The following is a 22,328-nucleotide window of genomic DNA, read 5'->3' as shown; positions in this document are numbered from 1 at the left end:
GACCCAACAATATTCTTTTTCAAGAAACACACTTTAAATATGAAACACAGACAGGCAGGATATGAAAGAATAGAAAAAAGATGTATCATGCAAACATGAACGTAAGAAAGGTGGTTTGCCTATGTTAATACCAGAATAGACTTTGGGGAAAAACGTAGCTTTACTGAGGTATAACTGACATGCAATAAAATTCACCAAATATAAGTGTAAAATTCAATGACTTTTTGCCAATACACTCATGTAACCTCCTCCACATTCAAGAAAAAGAGCATTTGTCACTCTAAAATCTTCCCTCCTGACCCTCTATAGTCAGATGCCTCTTCTATCCTGTGGCCCCCTCCCTGGTCATCTTTCTGTCACTATAGTCTCACCATTTCTCAAATGTCATATAATAGAGTCATCCTTTATGTAGTCTTCTGTGTGACTTCTCTGGCTTAAGATGTGCTTTTGAGAGTCATCCTTGTCAAAACACATTATATACCTAGGGATAAACCTGATGAAAGGTGTGCTAGATGTCTAAAATAAAAACTATAAAATATTACTGAGGGAAAATAATGAACACATAAATTGAAAAAAATCCATATTTGTGAGTCAGAAAACTCAATATATTGTTAAATTGTCAATTACTGGCAAATTAATCTATCGATTAAATGCCAATTAAAATCCCAGAAATTTTTTTTTTATTGTACTTTAGATGAAGGTTTACAGAACAAACTACCTTCTCATTAAACAATACACATATTGTTTTATCACATTGGCTAACAACCCCACGACATGTCAGCACTCTCCCTTCTCGAACTTGGGTTCCCTATTACCAGCTTTCCTGCCCCCTCCTGCCTTCTAGTCCTTGCCCCTGGGCTGGTGGGCCCTGTTAGTCTCATTTTGTTTTATGGGCCTGTCTAATCTTTGGCTGAAGGGTGAACCTCAGGAGTGACTTCATTACTGAGCTAAAAGGGTGTCCGGGGGCCGTACTCTTGGGGTTTCTCCAGTCTCTGTCAGGCTATTAAGTCTGGTCTTTTTTTGTGAGTTAGAATTTTGTTCTACATTTTTCTCCAGCTCTGTCCGGGACCCTCTATTGCGATCCCTTTCAGAGGAGTTGGTAGTGGTAGCCGGGCACCATCTAGTTGTACTGGACTCAGTCTGGTGGAGGCTGTAGTTCTTGTGGTCCATTAGTTCTTTGGACTAATCTTTCCTTTGTGTCTTTGGTTTTCTTCGTTATTCCTTGCTCCAGACAGGGTGAGACCAGTGGAACATCTTAGATGACCACTTACAAGCTTTTAAGACCCCAGATGCTGCTCACCAAAGTAGACTATAAAACATTTTCTTTATAAACTAAGTTATACCAACTGAGCTATATGTTCCCTGAGTCCGTGGTCTGCACAGCCCTCAGCCCAGTAATTCAGTTCCTCAAGGAATTTGGATGTGTCTATGCAGCGTCCGCGACCTTGCTTTGTACAGGCTGTGCTGGCTTCCCCAGTATTGTGTACTGTCTTACACTTTACCAAATTTACCCCTTTGTTGTTGTTAGGTGCTGTAGAGTAGGTTCCAACTCATAGCGACCCTATGCACAACAGAATGAAACACTGCCTGGACCTGCACCATCCTTACAATCGTTGTAATACTTGAGCTCATTGTTGCAGCCACTGAGCTGCAACACCTCGTTAAGGGTCTTCTTCTTTTCCGCTGACCTTGTACTTTGCCAAGCATGATGTTCTTCTCTAGGGACTGATACCTCCTGACAACATGTCCAAAGTTTGTAAGACTCAGTCTCGCCATCCTTGCTTCTAAGGAGCATTCTGGTTGTACTTCTTCCAAGACAGATTTGTTCTTTCTTTTGGCAGTCCATGGTATATTCAATATTCTTCACCAACACCACAATTTAAAGGTGTCAATTCTTCTTTGGTCTTCCTTATTCATTGTCCAGCTTTCACGTGCACACGATGTGATGGAAAATACCATGGTTTGGGTCAGTGCACCTTGGTCTTCAAGGTGACATCTTTGCTTTTCAACACTTTAAAGAGGTCCTTTGCAGCACATTTACCCAATACAATGTGTCTTTTGATTTCTTGACTGCTGCTTCCATGGCTCTTGATTGTGGATCTAAGTAAAATAAAATCCTTGACAACTTCAATCTTTTCTCCGTTTATCATGATGCTGCTCATTGGTCCAGCCGTGAGGATTTTTGTTTTATGTTGAGGTGCAATCCACACTGAAGGCTGGGGTCTTTGATCTTCATTAGTAAGTGCTTCAAGTCCTCTTCACTTTCAGCAAGCAAGCAAGGTTGTGTCATCTGCATAACACAGGTTGTTAATGAGTTTTCCTCCAATTCTGATGCCCTGTTCTTCTTCACATAGTCCAGCTTCTTGGATTATTTGCTCAGCGTACAGATTGAATAGGTATGGTGAAAGAATGCACACCTTTCTTGACTTTAAACCAATCAGTATTCCCTTGTTCTGTCTGAACAACTGCCTCTTCATCTATGTAAAGGTGCCTCATGAGCACAATTAAGTGTTCTGGAATTCCCTTTCTTCGTAATGTTATCCATAATTTGTTATGATCCACACAAATGCCTTAGCACAGTCAATAAAACACAGGTAAACATCCTTCTGGTATTCTCTGCTTTCAGCCAGGATCCATCTGACATCAGCAATGACATCCCTGGTTCCATGTCCTCTTCTGAAACCAGCCTGAATTTCCAGCAGTTCCCTGCTGATATACTGCTACAGCCGTTTTGGAATGATCAACAAAATTTTGCTTGTGTGTGATGTTAACAATTACCCAGTAACCCAGTGCTGTTGAGTCGATTCCGACTCATAGCAACCCCATATATTAACGATATTGTTCTATAATTTCCGCATTTGGTTGGATCACCTTTCTTGGGAACAGGTGTAAATATGGATCTTTTCCAGTCAGTTGGCCAGGAAGCTGTCTTCCATATTTCTTGGCCTAGACAAGTGAGCACCTCCAACACTGCATCTGTTTGTTGAAACATCTCAATTGATATTCCATCAATTCCTGGAGCCTTGTTTTTCGCCAATGCCTTCAGAGCAGGTTGGATTTCTTCCTTTAGTACCATCGGTTCCTGATGATATGCTACCTCTTGAAATGGTTGCACATCAACTAATTCTTTTTGGTATAATGACTCTCTGTATTCCATCCATCTTCTTTTGATGCTTCCTGAGTCTTTTAAAATTTTGCCCATAAAATCCTTCACTACTGCAACTTGAGGCTTGAATTTTTTCTTTAGTTCTTTCAGCTTAAGAAACGCTGAGCGTGTTCTTCCCTTTTGGTTTTCTATCTCCAGCTCTTTGCACGTCATTAGAATACTTCGTCTTCTCGAGCCTCCCTTTGAAATCTTCTGTTCTTTTACTTCATCATTTCTTCCTTTTGCTTTAGCTGCTTGACGTTCGTCAGCAAGTTTCAGAGTCTCCTCCGACATCCATCTTAGTCTTTTTTTTCTTTCTTTTCAATGACCTCTTGCTTTCTTCATGTATGATGTCCTTGATGTCATTCCACAATTCGTCTGGTCTTTGGTCACTAGTGTTCAATGCGTCAAATCTATTCTTCCGGTGGTCTCTAAATTTAGGTGGGATATACTCAAGGTCATATTTTGGCTCTCGTGAACTTGTTCTGATTTTCTTCAGTTTTAGCTTGAACTTGCATATGAACAACTGACAGTCTGTTCCACAGTCAGTCTCTGGCCTTGTTCTGACGGATGATATTGAGCTTTTCCATCATCTCTTTCCACAGATGTAGTCAATTTGATTTCTGTGTGTTCCATCTGGTGAGGTCCATGTGTATAGTTGCCGTTTATGTTGGTGAAAGAAGGTATTTGCAGTGAAGAAGTCATTGGTCTTGCAAAATTCTATCATTCGATCTCCAGCATTGTTTCCATCACCAAGGCCATATTTTCCAAGCACTGACCCTTCTTCTTTGTTTCCAACTTTTGCATTCCAATCACCAGTGATTATCAATGCATCCTGATCACATGTTCAATCAATTTCAGACTGCAGCAGCTGATAAAAATCATTTCTTCATCTTTGGCCTTAGTGGTTGGTGCATAAATTTGAATAACAGTCATATTAACTGGTCTTCCTTGTAGGGGTATGGATATCATCCTATCACTGACAGCACTGCACTTCAAGATAGATCTTGAAATGTTCTTTTTGAGGATGAATGCAAAGTCATTCGTCTTCAAGTTGTCATTCCCAGCATAGTAGACTATATGATTATCCGATTCAAAATGGCCAATACCAGTCCATGTCAGCTCACTAATGCCTAGGATATCAATGTTTATGCATTCTATTTCATTTTTGACTGTTTCCAATTTTCCTAGATTCCCGCTTTGTACATTCCATGTTCTAATTATTAATGGATGTTTGCAGCTTTTCTTCTCATTTTGAGTTGTGCCACATCAGCAAATGAAGGTCCCGAAAGCTTTACTCCATCCACATCATTAAGGTCGACTCTACTTTGAGGAGGCAGCTCTTCCCTAGTCATCTTTTGAGTGCCTTCCAACCTGGGGGGCTCATCTTCCAGCACTATATCAGACAATGTTCTGCTGCTATTCATAAGGTTTTTACTGGCTAATGCTTTTCAGAAGTAGACTGCTGGGTCCTTCTTCCTAGTCTGTCTTAGTCTGGAAGCTCAGCTGAAACCTTTCCTCCGTGGGTGACCCTGCTCTTATCTGAATACCGGTGGCATAGCTTCCAGCATCACAGCAACACGCAAGCCCCCACAGTATGACACACTGACAGACACATGGGGGAGTTACCCCATATCTATTGTCTATTTAGTGTTTTTCCATCCCCACCCCTCCCCTCCCTCGTAACCATCAAAGATTGTTTCTTTTTGTGTGTAAACGCTTTCATGAGTTTTTATAGTAATGATCTCATATAATATTTGTCCTTTTGTGATTGGCTCATTTCACTCAGCATAATACCTTCCAGATTCACCCATGTATGCTGTGAGATGCTTCACAGATTCATTATTGTTCTTTACCATTGCGCAGTATACCATTGTGTGTATGTATCATTGTTTATCCATTCATCTGTTGATGGGCATTTAGGTTGTTTCCATCTTTTTGCTACTGTGAACAATGCTGCAGTGAACATGGGTGTGCACATGTCTATTCGTGTGACGGCTCTTATTTCTCTAGAATATGCTCCTAGGAGTAGGATTGCTGGATCATTAGTTTTTAATTGTGCTTTAGGTGAAAGTTTACAGAGCAAACTGTTTCCCATTTGATAGTTTGTACATAAAGTATTCCATGACACTGGCTGCATTCCCCATAATATGTCAGCACTTTCCCCATTTCTGCCCTGGGTTCCCTGTTTCCTTTCATCTGGATTTTCTACCCCTTCCTGCCTTCTCATCGTTGCTTTTCGGCAAATGTTTTCCTTTGATCTTAAATAACCGATTGTTCTAAGGAACATGTTCCTTTTGAGTGTTACTGTCTGTTTTATGGGCTGTCAATTACTTGGCTGAAAGGTGGTCTCTGGGAATGCCTTCAGTTCCAGGTCAGAAGCATGCCTTAGTGTGATAGTCTTGGGGGTTCTCCCAGTTGCTGTCAGATCAGTAAGTTGGAGCTTTTTTGTGAATTTGATTTTTTGTTTTACATTTTTCTCCTGCTTTTTATTTTTTCTGTCCAGGTGCCTCTGCTGTGATTTGTCACGGTGGTTGTCAAAATCCCAAAATTTTCTTTAAAGGAAATTTAAAGTTTATTTTGAAACTTACATAGAAATGCAAAGAATCCAGAATAGCCAAAATAATCCTGAAGATGAGCAGAACTGAAGAATTTAAACTACTGAGATCAAGAATTAAGCTATATTACAGTAATCAAGACAATGTGATGTTGATGCAAGGACAGATAAAGAGACCAAAGGAACAAAATAAATACCCAGAAACAGACCCACATACATATGATTATCTGACTTAGGACAAAGATGCCATTGCAATAAATGGTATTGAAGCCGCTGCAGATGAAAATGAACCTTGACCCCTACCTTCCACAGATCCTAAAAATTAATTCAAGGTAGATCCTAGCCTTAAGAAAGCAAATATAATCAAGCTTCCATAAAAGAGCACAGGAGAATAGCCTCATGAGTCTGAAGCAGACAAAGATTTCTGAAAAAGGACATAAAAAACACTAACTTGAAAAGAAAAAATTATAAACTGGACTTCATTAAACCTAAGAACTGTTGGCCAGAAGACTTCATTAAGAAAGTAAAAAAACAAGCCACAGACTGAAAAAAACACACAATACATAGAGACTCATACACAACACAAAGGGCTCATATTCAGAATACAGAAAGAACTCCTACAAATCAATAACAAAAAGACAACCCAATTTAAAAAATGGCCAAAATAGCTAAACAAGGACTTCACAAAAGAGGATGTCCAAATGGCCAATAAGCATATGAAAAGGCTCTCAGCACCATTTTTCATCCAGGAAATGCAAAATAAAACCACCATTACACCTACCAGAATGACAGACTGATAGTACTAAGTGTTAACAAGGTGTGGAGTAACTGGTATGATCATATACTTCTGGAAGGAATATAAAAGTTCAACCACATAAAAACTGTTCAGCATTTTCTTAAGAAGTTAATCATACAGCTACCCTATGACCCAACAATTTCACTCCTGGGTACATATCCAAGAGAAGTGAGTATTTGAGTGTACAAAAATATGTGTATATGAATGTTCATGGCAGCTTCATTTATAATAGCTCCAAACTGGAAACAGCCTAAGTGTACATCTATAGAAGAATACACTATATTCATAAAATGGAAAGCCTCAAAACAATTTAAAAAAAACAAACTATTATACACACAAGTTGAATAAATCTCAGACATTAGTTGAACACAAGAAGCCAGAAACAAAAGAGTATATGCTGTTACATGAAATTAAGACCAAGCAAAATTAATCTACGGTGATAGAAATCAGCATAGAGATTAACTCAGTGGCAGGAAGGGAGGCAGGTACTGCCTGTGAAGAGATGCAAGAGGGCCTTATGGGACGATAGACGTGTTCTATGTCTTGATTTTGGTGGTGGCTGCAGAGATGTACACATACGTGTACACTAGCTGTATGCTTCAGGTTTGTGCATTTTAATAAATGTAATTTATACCTCAATCAACAACTGGCCTCAGCCCCCACCTGATTGCCATCATATAAGGAACCCAATGCAAGAACCATCCAGATGAGCAAGAACCACTTTGAACATGAAAGATAATAATGAAATGGCAGTTTTAGGCACTAAGTTTTGGAATATTTTGTTACAATGCAATAGACAACCAGAATAGAATTTGGCACTGGACATGGGTGCTCCTACGCCAGAAAGCTAGAACTTGTAGCTTTTGTTTTGTGGGCAGGTGATGAGCAGAGGCTAGAAGCGACTCAAGAAACTGTCTGTGAAAACTTGAAGGACCATGAGGAAAATGCTGTTGGATTTTGAGGAAAACGGAACTCTTGTTATGTGGTGGTAGAAATTTGGCAACACCTCCACCTCAGGTAACATGGGAAACAGAAAGAGTATCCAAAGAATTCATGGATTTTCCTGGGGAGATGTACATACAGAATGTAGAAAGGGACAACTGGCTTCTTCTAGCTGCCTATGATAAAACATAAAAAGAGAAAGGTAAACTAATGAGGAAACTATTAAGTTTTTGAGCCAAATTTAGAAGAAATATAAAAGTGCCAGAACTTGCTAAGTTCAAAAATAAAACTTTCTAAACCCTGGACTCTCCGAGCAGAAGATTCCCAAGATGAGAAATGGCTTCAGGACAAAGACAAAATAACAGGTTATAACCACTAAAGCATGGCTTCAGTAAAGAGAGATGTTAAGAGTGCTATAAGACTGACCCCTTGTCAAAACCTCAGAGCAATCCAAGTGAATACCTAGGAGGGCTTCTGAGAGTCTTAAGGGTGTGCTTGTCCCTCTCAGTTAAATGTTAAGGCTTTTAAGACCCCTGAATGCATGGTCTCCCAGCAGCCTCACGGGGAGTCCTAGGTAGAAGGGATCTGTCCAGAAAAAGATGTGGCATGGCTTCTCCCTAATGGTGTTGGTTATATATGTATATAAAAGACCCACAATGTTTTAAAGGAACTGCACTAGCTTAGGCTGAAAAGGACAAAGACAGCACAAAATGAAATGAGGCCTTTGGACCCCCAGCCTTCTACAGGAAGGAATCAGGCTGAGAATACTGAGAGCTACTCTGGGGCACATGTGGGCCATTTCTTACGGAAAACGAAAGATGACTCAGAGGGCAGAATCAGAGCCTAGAGGGAGCAAAATTGAGTGATGTGGTGTTGGTGAAGAATATTAAATATACCATGGACTGCCAAAAGATCAAAGAAATCTTCAAAGAAATACAACTAGAATGTTCCTTAAAAGTGAGGATAGCAAACTTCAGATAGCTTACTTTGGATATGTCATCAGGAAAAACCAAATGCTAGAAAAGGACATCGTGTTTGGTGAAGCAGTTGTTGTTGCTGTGTGCTATCAAGTAGATTCTGACTCATAGCAACCCTGTAGGACAGGACAGAACTGTCCCACAGGGTTTCCAAGGAGTAGCAGTTGGATCTGAACTGCCAACCTTTTGGTTAGCAGCCTGAGCTCTTAACCACTTCCCCACCAGGGCTCCTTGGTAAAGGAGAGGGTCAACAAAAATAAGGGAAGCCCTCTATGAGATGGATTGACATCCTAGCCACAACAATGGGCTCAAACATTCCAACGATCATGAAGATGGCTCAGGATCCTTAACAGTTCACTCTGTAACATGTAAGGTCGCCATGAGTTGGAGCTGACTCCATGGCAACTAACAGCAACAATCCACGTGCGATTTTTGATCCTGGAGCAGAGGGAACCGGCAGATGTCAGAATTTCTACGGGTCGGTGGTTACTGTGCGCCTCCTATTCTCGCCCGCGCCTTTTCAATAGGAGCATCTACTGCACTGGATTTCTCTACCATCATTTTACACTGTGTGAGAAGCAGGGACGGGGCAGACAGCTCATCTCTTTAGGTCACAGGTCCTAAGGTGGAGAGGAACTGTAGTCCATGATCTGGGCCTAGGGAACTGCACCTGAGGAGCCTCATCTGCACCTGGACCTGGTTCAGGCGACATATTCGTGGATTTCGAGCTGATGTGGTAACTGGATAAGAGTAGTGATAAAGGGTTAACCTAACCACAGCAGCCTGGAACCACGAATGGCCAACGTGTTCGCCAGGATCTACGGAACTTCAAACAAAAACTACATCAAAGGTCAGAACACGGTACTCTAACCGGTTCAGTGGACTGGACATGCGTACCAAAAACTAATCAACGATTTACCCCAGGGAGCGGGTTAAAGATCTACCCAATACTACATGTAGCCAACATAATAAAAAAGAACCATCCTTTGACAGACCCAGGACCCCTGAGCCAAGAGACCAGGTTTAGGAAAAACAAAAAAGGTCACCTAATCATGATCTTAGTCCTTTGTCTTTACTTTAATGAATCACAGCATCTAAGTAACTTACTCACAGGTATGTGTTCCAATGACTATAAAGGGCACGTTGAAGAACCCTTACAATGAATCAGCACCTGTCAAAACTGTATAAAAAGCACCTGAAAATTGTACTTCTTTGGATTTTGGTCTGTTTACAGCCTGAGTGCTTGCTGCCCATCTCCCATTTTTTGTTTTCTGATGTGTTATAATACACGTCTTTTTGTTGCAGAAGGCTTTGGGGAAAGTTGTCACTCTGCAACACTAGGAATAGCTTGTTACCTAGTACTAGAACATCTCAGAAGGGCAGCACTGACTCTCCTGAGGTCTTTCAGTGCTGTAGAGACACAGACCCACCAGACTCTCAATTGAAAGCCTCAGAAGGCCATATCCTAGAAATAGGGATAAATCAGAGGTAGATAGATTCTTATCAAAATGGAAGTCCAGCCCTAACCCAGCTTAGTCCCTGAATAGATTGAGTGATCTGCCTTCAATCCTGCAGATATTTTATATAATATCTGGCAAACAATAAAAATTACTAGATACGGGAAAAAGACAGGCCATATAATTCAAAGCCAATAGAAAAAACATGTTAAGTCCCAGAAAGGTTTTTTTTTTAACTCCTGAAAAGGTCAATTCCTTCAGACAAGGGTATTTGGGAGTTAAAAGTTCTCAGCCTCAGCTGTGTCTGTCAAATATTCCCATTTCAAGGCTCAGGGACCCACTGCTCCCCAGTCAGCACCCCTACCTTAGCGTAAGAGACCACTGGGGTCGTGTATTTAAACGGCTTTACCATCCTGTAACCCATACAAGCAGGCCTTGGGCCTGATCATTTGCTGAGTCTGTCCTGCATCTATAAGAGATGAGACATTCCTTTAAGGCCTCCGTAAAGGCTTTCTTTTTTTCTCCACCTAGTCCACCCCCAACCTTGAGTCCATGCTACCAAGGCTGTGCTGATGTTCCAGTAAGACAGCACAGCCAAAACCGCAGCTGTGGTGGTCCTCCCTTCCCTCTTAGTCTCTGACAATTTTCAGTGATTCTTCAAGGCTCACTCCCACGCTGTTCATCCCCTCCCTCACCCAGTCCTCTCATCTCCTACCACTGCCTGCTATTTTCAGATACAAATTCTCTCAGAAGATTGGCAGCCCAGGTGATACAGTCCCTAGAGGCCAGGCTCCAGGGTGCAGACAGAGAAGGAGGGAGACAAAACAACCAGCACATGCCACGCACCTTTTCTCAGGGAGTTACTGAGGAAAGCGCTCCACCCAAATGAGAGGGATGACCGAGAAAGAGGAAGGCATAGGATCAGGAAATAGGGGCTTCAACATGGCAGAAACATCAGAAGAAGGAGCCAGGATGATGACGCAAAGTCCCAAGACAACAGCTGGCAGGAATCTTGGCAGCAGCAAGTTAATTACGAGTGAAAAGGGCTGAGCTTGAAACAACAATTAACTGAATAATTACCTGAACCATCGGAATAAGCTGCAAGGAGTTCTGCAGTTTTGAGTGAAAGTCTGAGGGTTAATTAGTGACAGGCACACAGAAAACGAAAAAGATGAAAATCTTTGGTTATTATTAATTCCAGGAAAGATAAAAAGGTGCAAGAAAGGCAACGTAATCTGAGCAGTCCACGTGGAGGTGTGGACAATATTTACGCAGTCCCCCCAATGTAAATACCAGTGCATGAACTTCTATTAGTCTAGGGGGAAAAAAAACTCTCTCAAAAAGCAATTCTTAAAGGTATTTTATAAAATTTTTTGTTCACTCTTTCCTCTGGAGCTGCCAATCACCTGTGAATCACTTCACAGACAAATGAAGCGCACCACTGGTCCCCAGACCACATTTTGCGAAGCAATGCTTCCTAGCTTCGTGTCCTGTGCCAGATCAGACATTTAGCCTCTCTCCTCTTTCACAGGGAGTTCCACATTTGGTCAATGCTTGTCTCCGTATTGTACATGCTCTAGAAACTTCATAGAGATACAGTTAGTAAATGCCAAGACTGCACTTTATTTGTGTAAAACAGGAATTATCTCAATGTTTTTATTAGAAGGTACAATCCGGTATTTCTCTTTCATGTTCAGAATTCTTATTAATATTACTAACATAAAATTGTTCATTAGGAGAGAAAATAGCAAAGTTAAATTGAATTAAGAATAAAATATTTTAAAAATAAACTTACTCGTATGAAATCCGTAAGTGTATTGTAAATGAAGGCTCCTCTGGGAAGAAAAAAACAGCTTCCAGGACTCAGATCATGAAAAAAGAAAAGCTCTTGTTCCTAGAGTGAAACAATAATTGCACTTCAAACTTCCCCTGTTGCTGCTTCATATTTACTGCATATATGTGACATGCGAGGGATAAAGCCTGTCTGCCCAGGCATCATTTCCATCTTCTCATAATGGAGATTCAAAAGCCCCTCAGTACTTACCACCTAACTACATGTGATACGACGTGTAAAACTGTAGTTAATGTTTATGGTCACTTAGCTTTAAACTTAGCTTCTATTTTGTCAGCTGCCGTCAAGTCAGCCTCTGGCTCATGGCAACCCCATATTCTGCAGCATCGGACCGTTTTGATTTATAGGGTTGTCATTGGCTGATTTTCGGAGGTAGATCGCCAGGCCTTCCTTCCTGGTCCAGCTTAGCCTGGAGGCTCCGCTGTAACCTGTTCACCAGCATAGCACCACGCACGGCCCGCCGACAGATGTGTGGTGGCCTCACCTGCGGTGTACCAGCGGGCAATCTAACCTGGGTCTCCCACATGGAAGGCGAGAATTCTACCTCTGAACCATCAGTGCCTTCTTAGCTTTTATTTGACCTTTTATTGTTTAATGCTAATTTTCTTAGCACACTTAAAGTAAGATCTAATGGTGAAACAATGTGGCAAAAAGATCAGAAAAGTCTGTTGTGGGGAGGGGGGATGCTCCTGACCATGGATAGCTGTCACCTGCTGAGCACCGTTACCAGTGTCTGTCCTGACATCAGCCCTGCAAGCCTGCAAGACAGACCAGGATCCTGAGTCTCACCAGGGACTATCTTGCCCAGCAAGTAAAAGCTCATCAGTGAAAGACGTGAGATTAAACCCAGGCCTCCTTGCTTTTGAATCTCTTTCACTTCCTACCACAGTACTCTGCTCCCCAAATACAAAGTCTTCTATCATGTGGACACAATTTAAAAAGCAACTTTATTCTGGTACCATGATAAAAATAATATAAGGGTGCAATTTTTAAAATCTAATAAATATACAGGAAGGAAAGCGTTTAGAAGACATTTTTAAGGATACGAGCATGGAAGAACTCAACAGCAGCCTATGATGGCAAGCATAACAGCAGATAGGAGTAGAAGAAAAATTTTTAAACATATTTAGTTTAATGAGATGCAATCACAAACCAAAGAAACCACAAATGTTTCTAGCTCAATAGTGATTAGGATTTGGGGCCTACCTTCCCAATTTTCCTGTGATCTCGGTTCTTAGCTTCCTCTTGGAACTTTTCCCAGGTTTTCATCATCTTGTTATCAGGAAAGGATATACCATAGATCCTCTGCAATGTTTCCATTTCAGGATTGCCGTCCCAGTATGTTGAGGAATTCTAAACATCAAACAAGGTATCAGTAACCATATTATATATTTGTCATAAATAAAAGTGCTATTACCTATGTACACAATTTTCCACCATAACTTCAACACAGTTTGCTTAAGGAATACTTTTTGTAGTGCTGGAAAGAACCTCGAAGATCCTAATTAAACCTTGCCAGCCCAAATTATACAATTAATCAGTAAACTATGTAAAAAATCTGCTGTGAATTCGAGGCATGACAGTGAGAAAAGAGTGAAAATGAAGGAATGTTAAATAGCAACCGCTAGCACGGAGGAGAGGGCAGGAGAAGGAGGAGGTATCAGGAAGCAAAGTTCTGCCTTGTTGACTGCAGCACTATTCACAACAGCCAGAAGGTGGGAACAGCCAAGTGTCCATCAACAGATGAATGGATAAAAAAAAAATGTGGCAAGTACATACATGGGATATGACTGAGCTATAAGGAGAAATGAGGTCCTTCTATGTGCCACAACATGGATAAACCTTGAAAACATTAGGCTGAGTGAAATAAGCCAGTTGAAAAAGGACAAATACTATGTGATCCCACTCACAAGAAACATCTACAACAGGTAAATACATAGAGACCAAAGTAGATTAGGGGTTATTAAGGGCTGGAGGGAAGCGGGAATGGGGAGTTACTGCTTCAGGGGTACTGAGTTCTGCTTACGATGATGAAAAAATCCTGGAAACAGTGGTGATGGTACCTTGGTGGATGTACAACATGGCAGAGGTAGTTAACGTCACCAAACTGTACACCAAAAAATGGTTAAAACAGCAATTTTTTTTTGCAATATATGTTCTAGCACAATACATTTTTTTTTTTTAATGTTTTTTTGGCATCTATGGATCAACAGTTAAGACTACTGTCACTCAAAAGGTTGGATAGGAAGCTTAGGGGGAAGTGAGTTTATGTTAATGGTGGAGAAACAATTTGGAAAAAGAGGGTGAGAATGTTTGCATGACTTAAGAATGTAATCAATGTCACTGAATTGGATATGCAGAAATTGGTTAATTGTTTATGTTCTGACATGTATATGTTCAACAACAACAAAAAATAAACTTATTAAAAGAAAAAAACAGTGTTGTCATCCAACCTATAACTTTACCTGTGAGAAAACCAAGGCCCAGACAGGTGAGGACTACAAAAAGCCATGGTCCTGGCAAAACAGAAACAGGGGCCCTGCTTCTGATTCCCAGAGCCAAGTGTTCTCCATTACACTGTCATGCCCCTTTTGTTCTTTATTTTTCCTGTGGTATGTTATTCTCACATCCAGACAAATTTTCTTGCTCACATTAGGGTGATTCAAGAAAACTGTAGTACACAGAACAGTATCTTAAAATATCACATGAAAAAGAAATGCACTGTAACACAAAGTTAAATGATAAACAATTACAAGCTACGTATACTCTTCTAATTATCAAAATTCTAAAACATTATTTATTCTCATTCAGGTAACAATGAGGTATTTTTAAATGTCATGATGTTGAGATTATAAAAGATATGATAGAAATCTTATTATCTAGTTCAAACTAAAATTTATCGTATTAAAAAAAGTTAATACTTACCTTGAAAATTTTTATGGTTTTAATTATTCCAGTGTGTCTTACATGTGGACCTTTACAAAGGTCAATTAGTGGACCGCATCTATAATGAAATATTTAAGACACTATCATAGTTTTCTGGGCTATTCATTATTAACCATATTATCATATATTTCCTAAATTTATTTTGTTGTTGAGAATACATACAGTAAAACATATGCCAATTCAGCAGTTTCTCCATGTACAAATTTGTGACACTGATTACACTCTTTGAGTTGTGCAACCATTCTCATCCTCCTTTCCTGAGCTGTTCCTCCCTCACTAACATAAACTGACTGCATCCCGTTTCCTATCTAATCTTTCAAGTTGCTGTAGTCAATCTGATCCCATATAAATCCTAAAAAAGAGCAGAATGCTCAAGGTGGACATTTTTTACTGGTTAAGCTAAGCTATTGTTTGATTTTAAGATGAATTCAGAGGATATTTTTGGTTTAAGACCTAGATTATCCCAGGGCAATAGTTTCAGGGGTTTACCCACCCTCCATGGCTCCAGGAAGTCTAGAGTCTATGAAAATTTTAAATTCTGTCCTACATTTTCCCCCTTTTGATCAGATTCTCCTATGGAATCTTTGATCAAAGTGATCAGTACTGGTAGCCCTGCACAATCCACTTCTGATCTCACGGCAAAGGGAGCAGCTGTTCATGGAGGCAATTAGCCGCACTTTCCAGTTCCTCCTCCTATTCCTGACTCTCCTTCTTTCTCTGTTGCTCCAGGTGACTAGAGATCAGGTGCTGTGCCTTGAATGGCCGCTCAAGCTTTTAAGACCCCAGGCACTATGCATTGAGCCAGGAGGTACAACAGAGGCACTAAACACATTACCAGGCCAATTAACTGGGGCGTCCCATGAAACCATGACCCTAAACCTCCAAACCAAGGAACCAAATTCCATGAGGTGTGTGGTTGTACATAAGCAGCCTCAGCTATTTTTGTTGTTGTTGTTGTTGTAAATATATCTATCACACAACTCTTGCCAATTCAGCTTTTTACAGGTGTACAACTTATTGGCAGCAATTACATCAATCAGCTGTGCAGCCCTACCCTTAATCAAGGCGAGTTTTCCATCATCATTAACCTCCCTTTTCTCCCTGCCTTCCACCCCAGTAACCACTATATAAGTAACCACTATATAAGTGAGGTCATACAATATTTGTCCTTTTGTGATTGGCTTATTTTGCTCAGCATAATGTCTTCAAGTTCCATCCATATTGCAGCATGTATCAAGACTTCATTTCTCCCACTGGCTGAGTAGTATTCCATCCTATGTATGTACCACATTTTCTTTATCATTCATCTGTTGATAGGCATTTATGTTGTTTCTACCTTTTGGCAATTGTGAACAGTGCTGAAATGACATTGGTGTACAAGTCTCTGTTTCAGTCTCTGCTTTCGAGTTTTTGGGGCATAATATCTAGGAGTGGAATTTCTAGTATGGTAGTTCTATTTTTAGTGTTTTGAGAAACTGTCACACCGTTTTCCACAATGGCTGTACCATTTTGCATTCCCACCAGGAATGGATAAGGGTTCCAATTTCTCCACATCCTTGTCAACACTCGTTTTGGGTTTTTTTTTTTTTTTAATCTTATCCACCCTAGTGGGAGTGAAATGGTATCTCACTGTGGTTTGGATTTGCATCTCTCTGATAGCTAATGATACTGAGCATCTTTTCATGTGTTTGGTGGCCATTTGAATGTTCTCTTTAGTGAAATGTCTATTGAAGTCTTTTGCCCATTTTATGATTGGGTTGTCATTTTGTTGTTGTTGAAGTTTCATAAATATTTTGGTTATTAGATTCTTCTCAGATACATGGTTTACAAAGATATTCTCCCAGTCAGTAGCTTGTCTTTTCACTTTTTTGGTAAAGTCTTTTGATGAACAAGAGTTTTTCATTTTTATGAGGTCCCATTTATTTATCTTTTCTGTTTGTACTTTTGTTAAGTGAGCCCTAAGAGGCAGCAGTATCAAAGGAGGTCTCCATACTCTGCAGTAGGGGAGAAAACATAATAGAAGTGGTGGAAAATAGTGGCTACAAGCCAGGGGCTTACATAAGGATGACTTAGCAAACTGTAGTGAACTAGGAGGTCACATGAGGGCACTCAAATTGAGCCTCACAAAGCCTGGATACCCTTCAGTCCATCCCTTGAGGGTGGTTCTTACAATCTGGCACATTCTCCCTCTTGTGCCACAATAAAAAAACCAAAAACCAAACCTGTTGCCGTCTAATCGATTCCGACTCATAGCGACCCTATAGGACAGAGCAGAACTGCCCTATACGGTTTCCAAGAAGCATCTGGTAGATTCAAACTGCCAACCGCATTCCCTCTGGGAACAAATATAGAAGTGGGGTTGGCCAGATACCATATGGTGCCCATGCATATGCAAGAGACACACGAGTTACTGTGTGCCCAGAACAGGGGCAAGGTTTCTCTGACAAGGGGAAGGAACTTGAAGAGAGAAAGCAACCCAATTCCCAGGCTACATAACAGAGAATGCTCTGGAGGCAGACCATTCCCCCAACATCTTCGAAGAAGTTTATGGCTTTAGTTTTCACATTTAGGTCCTTAATCCATTTTGAATTTGTTTTTGCATATGATGTGGGACATGAATCCAGTTTCATTTTTCTGCCTGTGTAAATCCAGTTTTCCTAGCACCATTTATTGAAGAGACTCTTCTTTCCTCATCGAATGGACTTAACACCCTTGTCAAAAATCAGCTGACCATAAACGTGTGGGTTTATTTCTGGACTCTCAATTCTACTCCTTTGGTTTATGTGTCTGTGGTTATACCAGGACCAGGCTGTTTTGATTACTGTGGCTGTACAGTATGTTTTGAAATCATTAAGTGTGCGAGTCCTCCTACTTTGCTCTTCTCTTTCAACACTGTTTTATCTATTTGGGGCCTCTTCACATTCCATATATAGTTGAGGATTCATTTTTCTATTTCTGTAAAGAAGGCTGCTGGAAGTTTGATTGGGATTGCAGTTATTGATCTGGCTAATGTCTTTTTCTCCATACCTCTTTGAAAGGACCACCAGAAACAGTTTGCCTTCAGCTGACAAGGCCAGCAATACACCTTTACGGTCCTACCTCAGAGGTATATTGACTTTCCAGCTCTATATCATAATTTAGTCTGCAGGGACCTTGATCACCTTTCCCTTCCACAAGACGTCACACTGGTCCCTTACATTGATGGTGTTAGGTTGACGGGACCTACTGTCAATGATTCTGGATTTATCAGTAAAACATTTGCATGACAGAGGGTGGGAAATTAATTACACAAAAATTCAAGTGCCTTCCACCTCAGTGAAATTTCTAGGAGTCCAGTGGTGTGGGGCATACAAAGACATTCCTTCTAAAGTGAAGGATAAGTTATTCCATCTGGCCCCTCCCATAACTACAAAAGGAGGCACAATGCCTAGTGGGCCTCTTTGGATTTTTGAAGCAACATATCCCTCATTTGGATGTGCTACTCAGACCCATTTATCAACTGACTTGAAAAGCTGATATTTTGAGTAGGGCCCAGAACAAGAGAAGGCTCTACAACAGATTCAGGTGCCGTGCAAGTAGCTCTGCCACTTGGGCCATATGATCCAGCTGATCCAATGGTGCTTGAAGTGTCAGTGGCAGAAAGAGATGCTGTTTGGAGTCTTGGCAGGTCCCTATTGGTGAATCATAGTGCAGACCCTCAGGATTTTGGAGCAAAGCTTGCCATCCTCTGTAGATTGACTACCCTCCTTTTGAGAAACAGCTTAACCACGGGCTACCAAGTCACCACGTGGCCTGAGCTGCCTATCATGAACTGGGTGTTGTCTGACCCACAGAGCCATAAAGTTGGATGTGCACAGCAGCACTCCATCATTAAATGGAAGTGGTATACACAAGATCAGGCCTGAGCAGGACCTAAGGCACAAGTTGGATGAGGACGTGACCCAAATGCCCATGGTCTCCACTCCTGTCACATTATCTGCCCTCTGCCAGACTGTACCTTTGGCCTCATGGGGAACTCCTTATGATCAGTTGACTAAGAAAAAGAAAACTCATGCCTAGTTTACAGATGGTTCTGTGTGATATGCAGGCACCCCTCAAAAGTGGACAGCTGCAGCACTATAGTCCCTTGCTTAGACCTCCCTGAAGGACAGTGGTGAAGGGAAAACCTCCCAATGGGCAAAACTTTGAGCAGTGCATCTGGTTGTTCACTTTCCTTGGGTGGAGAAATGGCCAGATGTGCCATTGTATACTGATTCATGGGTTGTGGTCAATGGTTTAGCTGAATGGTCAGTGAATTGAAAGAAACATGATTGGAAAACTGGTGACAAGGAGGTATGGAGAAGAGGTTATGTAGATAGGCCTCTATGAATGAGCCAAAGAAGTGAAGATATTTGTATTTCATGTGAGTGCTCACCAAAGGGTAAACTCAGCAGGGGAGGATTTTAACAATCAAGCAGATAAGACGACACATTCTGTGGAAAACAATCGTCCTCTCTCCCCAGCCACTCTTGTCATTATTGCCCAGTGGCTCATGAACAAAGTGGCCACGGTGGTAGGGATGGAAGTCATGTATGGACTAAAAAGCATGGACTTTAACTCACCAAGGATGGCTTGGCTACAGCCACTGCTGAATGCCCAATCTACCAGCAGCAGAGACCAACACTCAGTCCCCGGTATGGCCCATTCCTTGAGGAGATCAGCCAGCAACCTGGTGGCAAGTTGATTACACTGGACCACTTCCATTATGGAAAAGGCAGTGTTTTGTTCTTACTGGAACAGACGCTTACTCTGGATATGGATGTGCCTTCCCTGCACGCAATGCTTCTGCCAAACTACCATCCGTGGACTTACAGAGTGCCTTATCCACCATTATGGTATCCCACACACTACTGCCTCTGATCAAGGGACTCACTTCACAGCAAATGTAGTGCAGCAATGGGCCCAAGCTCATGGAATTCACTGGTCTTACCATGTTCCCCATCAACCTGAAGCAGCTGGCTTGATAGAATGATGGAATGGCCTTCTAAAGACACAACTACAGCATAAGCTAGGAGGCAGTACTTTGCAGGGTTGGGGCAATGTTCTCCAGGAGGCTATATATGCTTTAAACCAGCATCCAATATATAGTACTGTTTCTCCCACACCCAGGAATCAAAGGGTGGAAATGGGAATGGCACCACTCACTATTACCCCTAGTGACCCACTCACCAAATTTTTGCTTCCTGTCCCCACGACCCTATGCTCTGTGAGTCTAGAGTCTTAGTTCCAGAGGGAAGATCACTCCCACTAGGAAACACAACATTGATTTCACTGAACTGAAAGTTAAGAATGCCACCCAGCCACTTTGGGCTCCTCATGCCTCTGGATCAACAGGTAAAGAAGGGAGTTACTATATTGGCTGCTGTGATTGGTCCTGATTACCAAGAGGAAATCTAATTGATATTACATAGTGGAGGTAAAGAAGAGTATGTCTGGAACACAGGGGATCTATAAGGATGTCTCTTAGTACTACCACATCCTGTGATTAAAGTCAATGGAAAATACAGCAACCCAATTCTGACATGACTACTAATGGCCCAGACCCTTCAGGAATGAAGGTTTGGGTCACCCCACTCCTAGTACCAAATTCTGTCTTAGTTATCTAGTGCTACTGTAACAGATATACCACAAGCGGATGGCTTTAATAAATAGAAATTTATTCTCTCACAGTCTAGGAGGCTAGAAGTCCAAATTCAGAGTGCCAGCTCAGGGGAAGGCTTTCTCTCCTTTGGTTCTGGGGGAATGTCCTTGCCATCAATCTTTCTCTGTGTCTAGGAGTTTCTCAGCACATGGACTTCATACCACCAAGAAAGAAGAGCCAGGAGAAGAGTGCATCCTTTGGACCCAGGGTCCCTGCACTGAAAAACTACTAGACCCAGAGGAATATTGATGACAAGGAAATTTCTCCAGAACTGACAGACAGAGAAAGCCTTTCCCTGGAGCTGGAATCCTGAATTTGCGCTTCTAGCCTCCTAGACTGTGAAAGAATAAGTTTGTTTGTTAAAGCCATGCATTTGTGGTATTTGTTACAGCAGCACTAGATAACTAAGACAGGTAATACTGACATATTAAGAATATTAAGTCTTCCAATCCAAGAACATGAAACATCTTTCCATTTATTTAAGTCTTCTTTAAACCCTGGTGGTGTAGTGGTTAAGAGCTACAGCTGCTAACCAAAAGGTCGGCAGTCTGAATTCACCAGGTGCTCCTTGGAAGCCGTACGAGGCAGTTCTACTCTGTCCTATAGGGTCGCTTGAGTCAGAATTGATTTGATGGCAAAGAATTTGGTTTGGTGTTTGGTTTAATCTCTTTCAGCAGTGTTTTATAGTTTTCATTGTGTAAGTCCTTCATATCCCTGGAGAGATTTAATCTTAGGTATTTTATTCTCTTAGATGTTACTGTAAATGGAATTGTTTTCCTAATTTTTCTTTCAGATTTCTCATTGCTGGTGTGTAGAAACTCAACTGATTTTTATTTACCTTGTACCCTGCAACTTTGCTAAATTCCTCTATTAGTTCTAGAAGTTTTCTTGTGGACTCTTTGGGATTTTCTATATATAGAATTATATTATCCACAAATAGAGATAATTTTACTTCTTTTCCAATCTGGGTACTTTTTCTTATCTTACTGCACTGGCTAGGACTTCTTATATAATATTTAATAGAAGTTGTGAGAGCAGGCATCCTTGCCTTGTTCCCAGTTTTACGGGGCAAGGTCTTGATCTTTCTCCAATAAATATAATGTTGGCTGTTGGCTTTTCATATATGCCCTGAATTATACTGAGGAATTTCCTTCTATTCCAATTTTCTTTAGGGTTTTCATCAAGAAAGGGTGTCGGATTTTATCAAATGCGTTTTCTGCATCCATAGATGATCATGTGGTTCTTTTCCTTTGTTCTATTGATGTGCTGTATTATGTTGATTGATTTTCTAATGTTGAACCATCCCTGCATACCCAAAACTGCATAACTAGAATAAATCCCACTTGGTCATGCTTGTATGGCTTTTTAATATGCTGTTGGATTCTGTTCGCTAGTATTTTGTTGAGTATTTTTTCATCTATATTGATAAGGGAAACCCTGGTGGCATAGTGGTTAAGAGCTATGGCTGCTAACCAAAAGGCTGGCAGTTCAAATCCACCAGGCGCTCCTTGGAAGACCTACGGGGCAGTTCTACCCTGTCCTGTAGGGTTGCTATGAGTTGGAATTGACTTGATGGCAAGGGGTTTGGGTTTTTTTGGTTTATATAAGAGATATTGGCCTGCAGCTTTCTTCTCTTGTGGTGTTGTCTGGGTTGGGTTATGTTTGCTTCACAGGATGAACTGGGGAATATTCCTTCCTTCTCCATCTTTGGGAAGAATTTAAACAGTATTTCTGTCAATTCTCTATATGTTTGGTAGAATTCCCCCGTGAAGCCATTTGGTGGAGGACTTTTCTTGTTGGGAGGTTTTTAATCACTGAGTCGACCTCTTCACTTGTTATGGGTAAGTTGTGACTTTCTATTTCCTCTTCATTCAGTTTGGGTAGGCTGTGTGCTTCTAAGAATTTGTCCATTTCATCTAGGTTATCCAGTTTATTGCCATACAGTTGTTCATAATATTCTGTCATAATTCCATTTC

General features: G+C 41.0%; 1 protein-coding gene across 2 annotated transcripts in view; it reads right to left on the bottom strand.

Moving 5' to 3' along the window:
• Positions 1-22,328, bottom strand: part of TARS3 (threonyl-tRNA synthetase 3) — a 97,920-nt gene that overhangs the window by 51,288 nt on the left and 24,304 nt on the right. The window contains exons 8-10 of one of the 2 annotated variants that reach the window (XM_064296235.1): positions 14,652-14,730; positions 12,933-13,079; positions 11,670-11,768 (exon numbers count right to left, since the gene is read on the bottom strand). In XM_064296235.1, coding sequence (XP_064152305.1) covers positions 11,670-11,768; positions 12,933-13,079; positions 14,652-14,730 — 325 coding nt within the window. The remainder of the gene's footprint in view (positions 1-11,669; positions 11,769-12,932; positions 13,080-14,651; positions 14,731-22,328) is intronic. The other variant, XM_064296236.1, reaches the window with a different exon arrangement.

This window comes from Loxodonta africana, chromosome 13 (assembly GCF_030014295.1).
Source record: "Loxodonta africana isolate mLoxAfr1 chromosome 13, mLoxAfr1.hap2, whole genome shotgun sequence".
Taxonomy (NCBI): domain Eukaryota; kingdom Metazoa; phylum Chordata; class Mammalia; order Proboscidea; family Elephantidae; genus Loxodonta; species Loxodonta africana.
The sequence above is the reverse complement of the archived record's forward strand: the minus strand, read 5'-3'. Positions and strand labels throughout refer to the sequence as shown.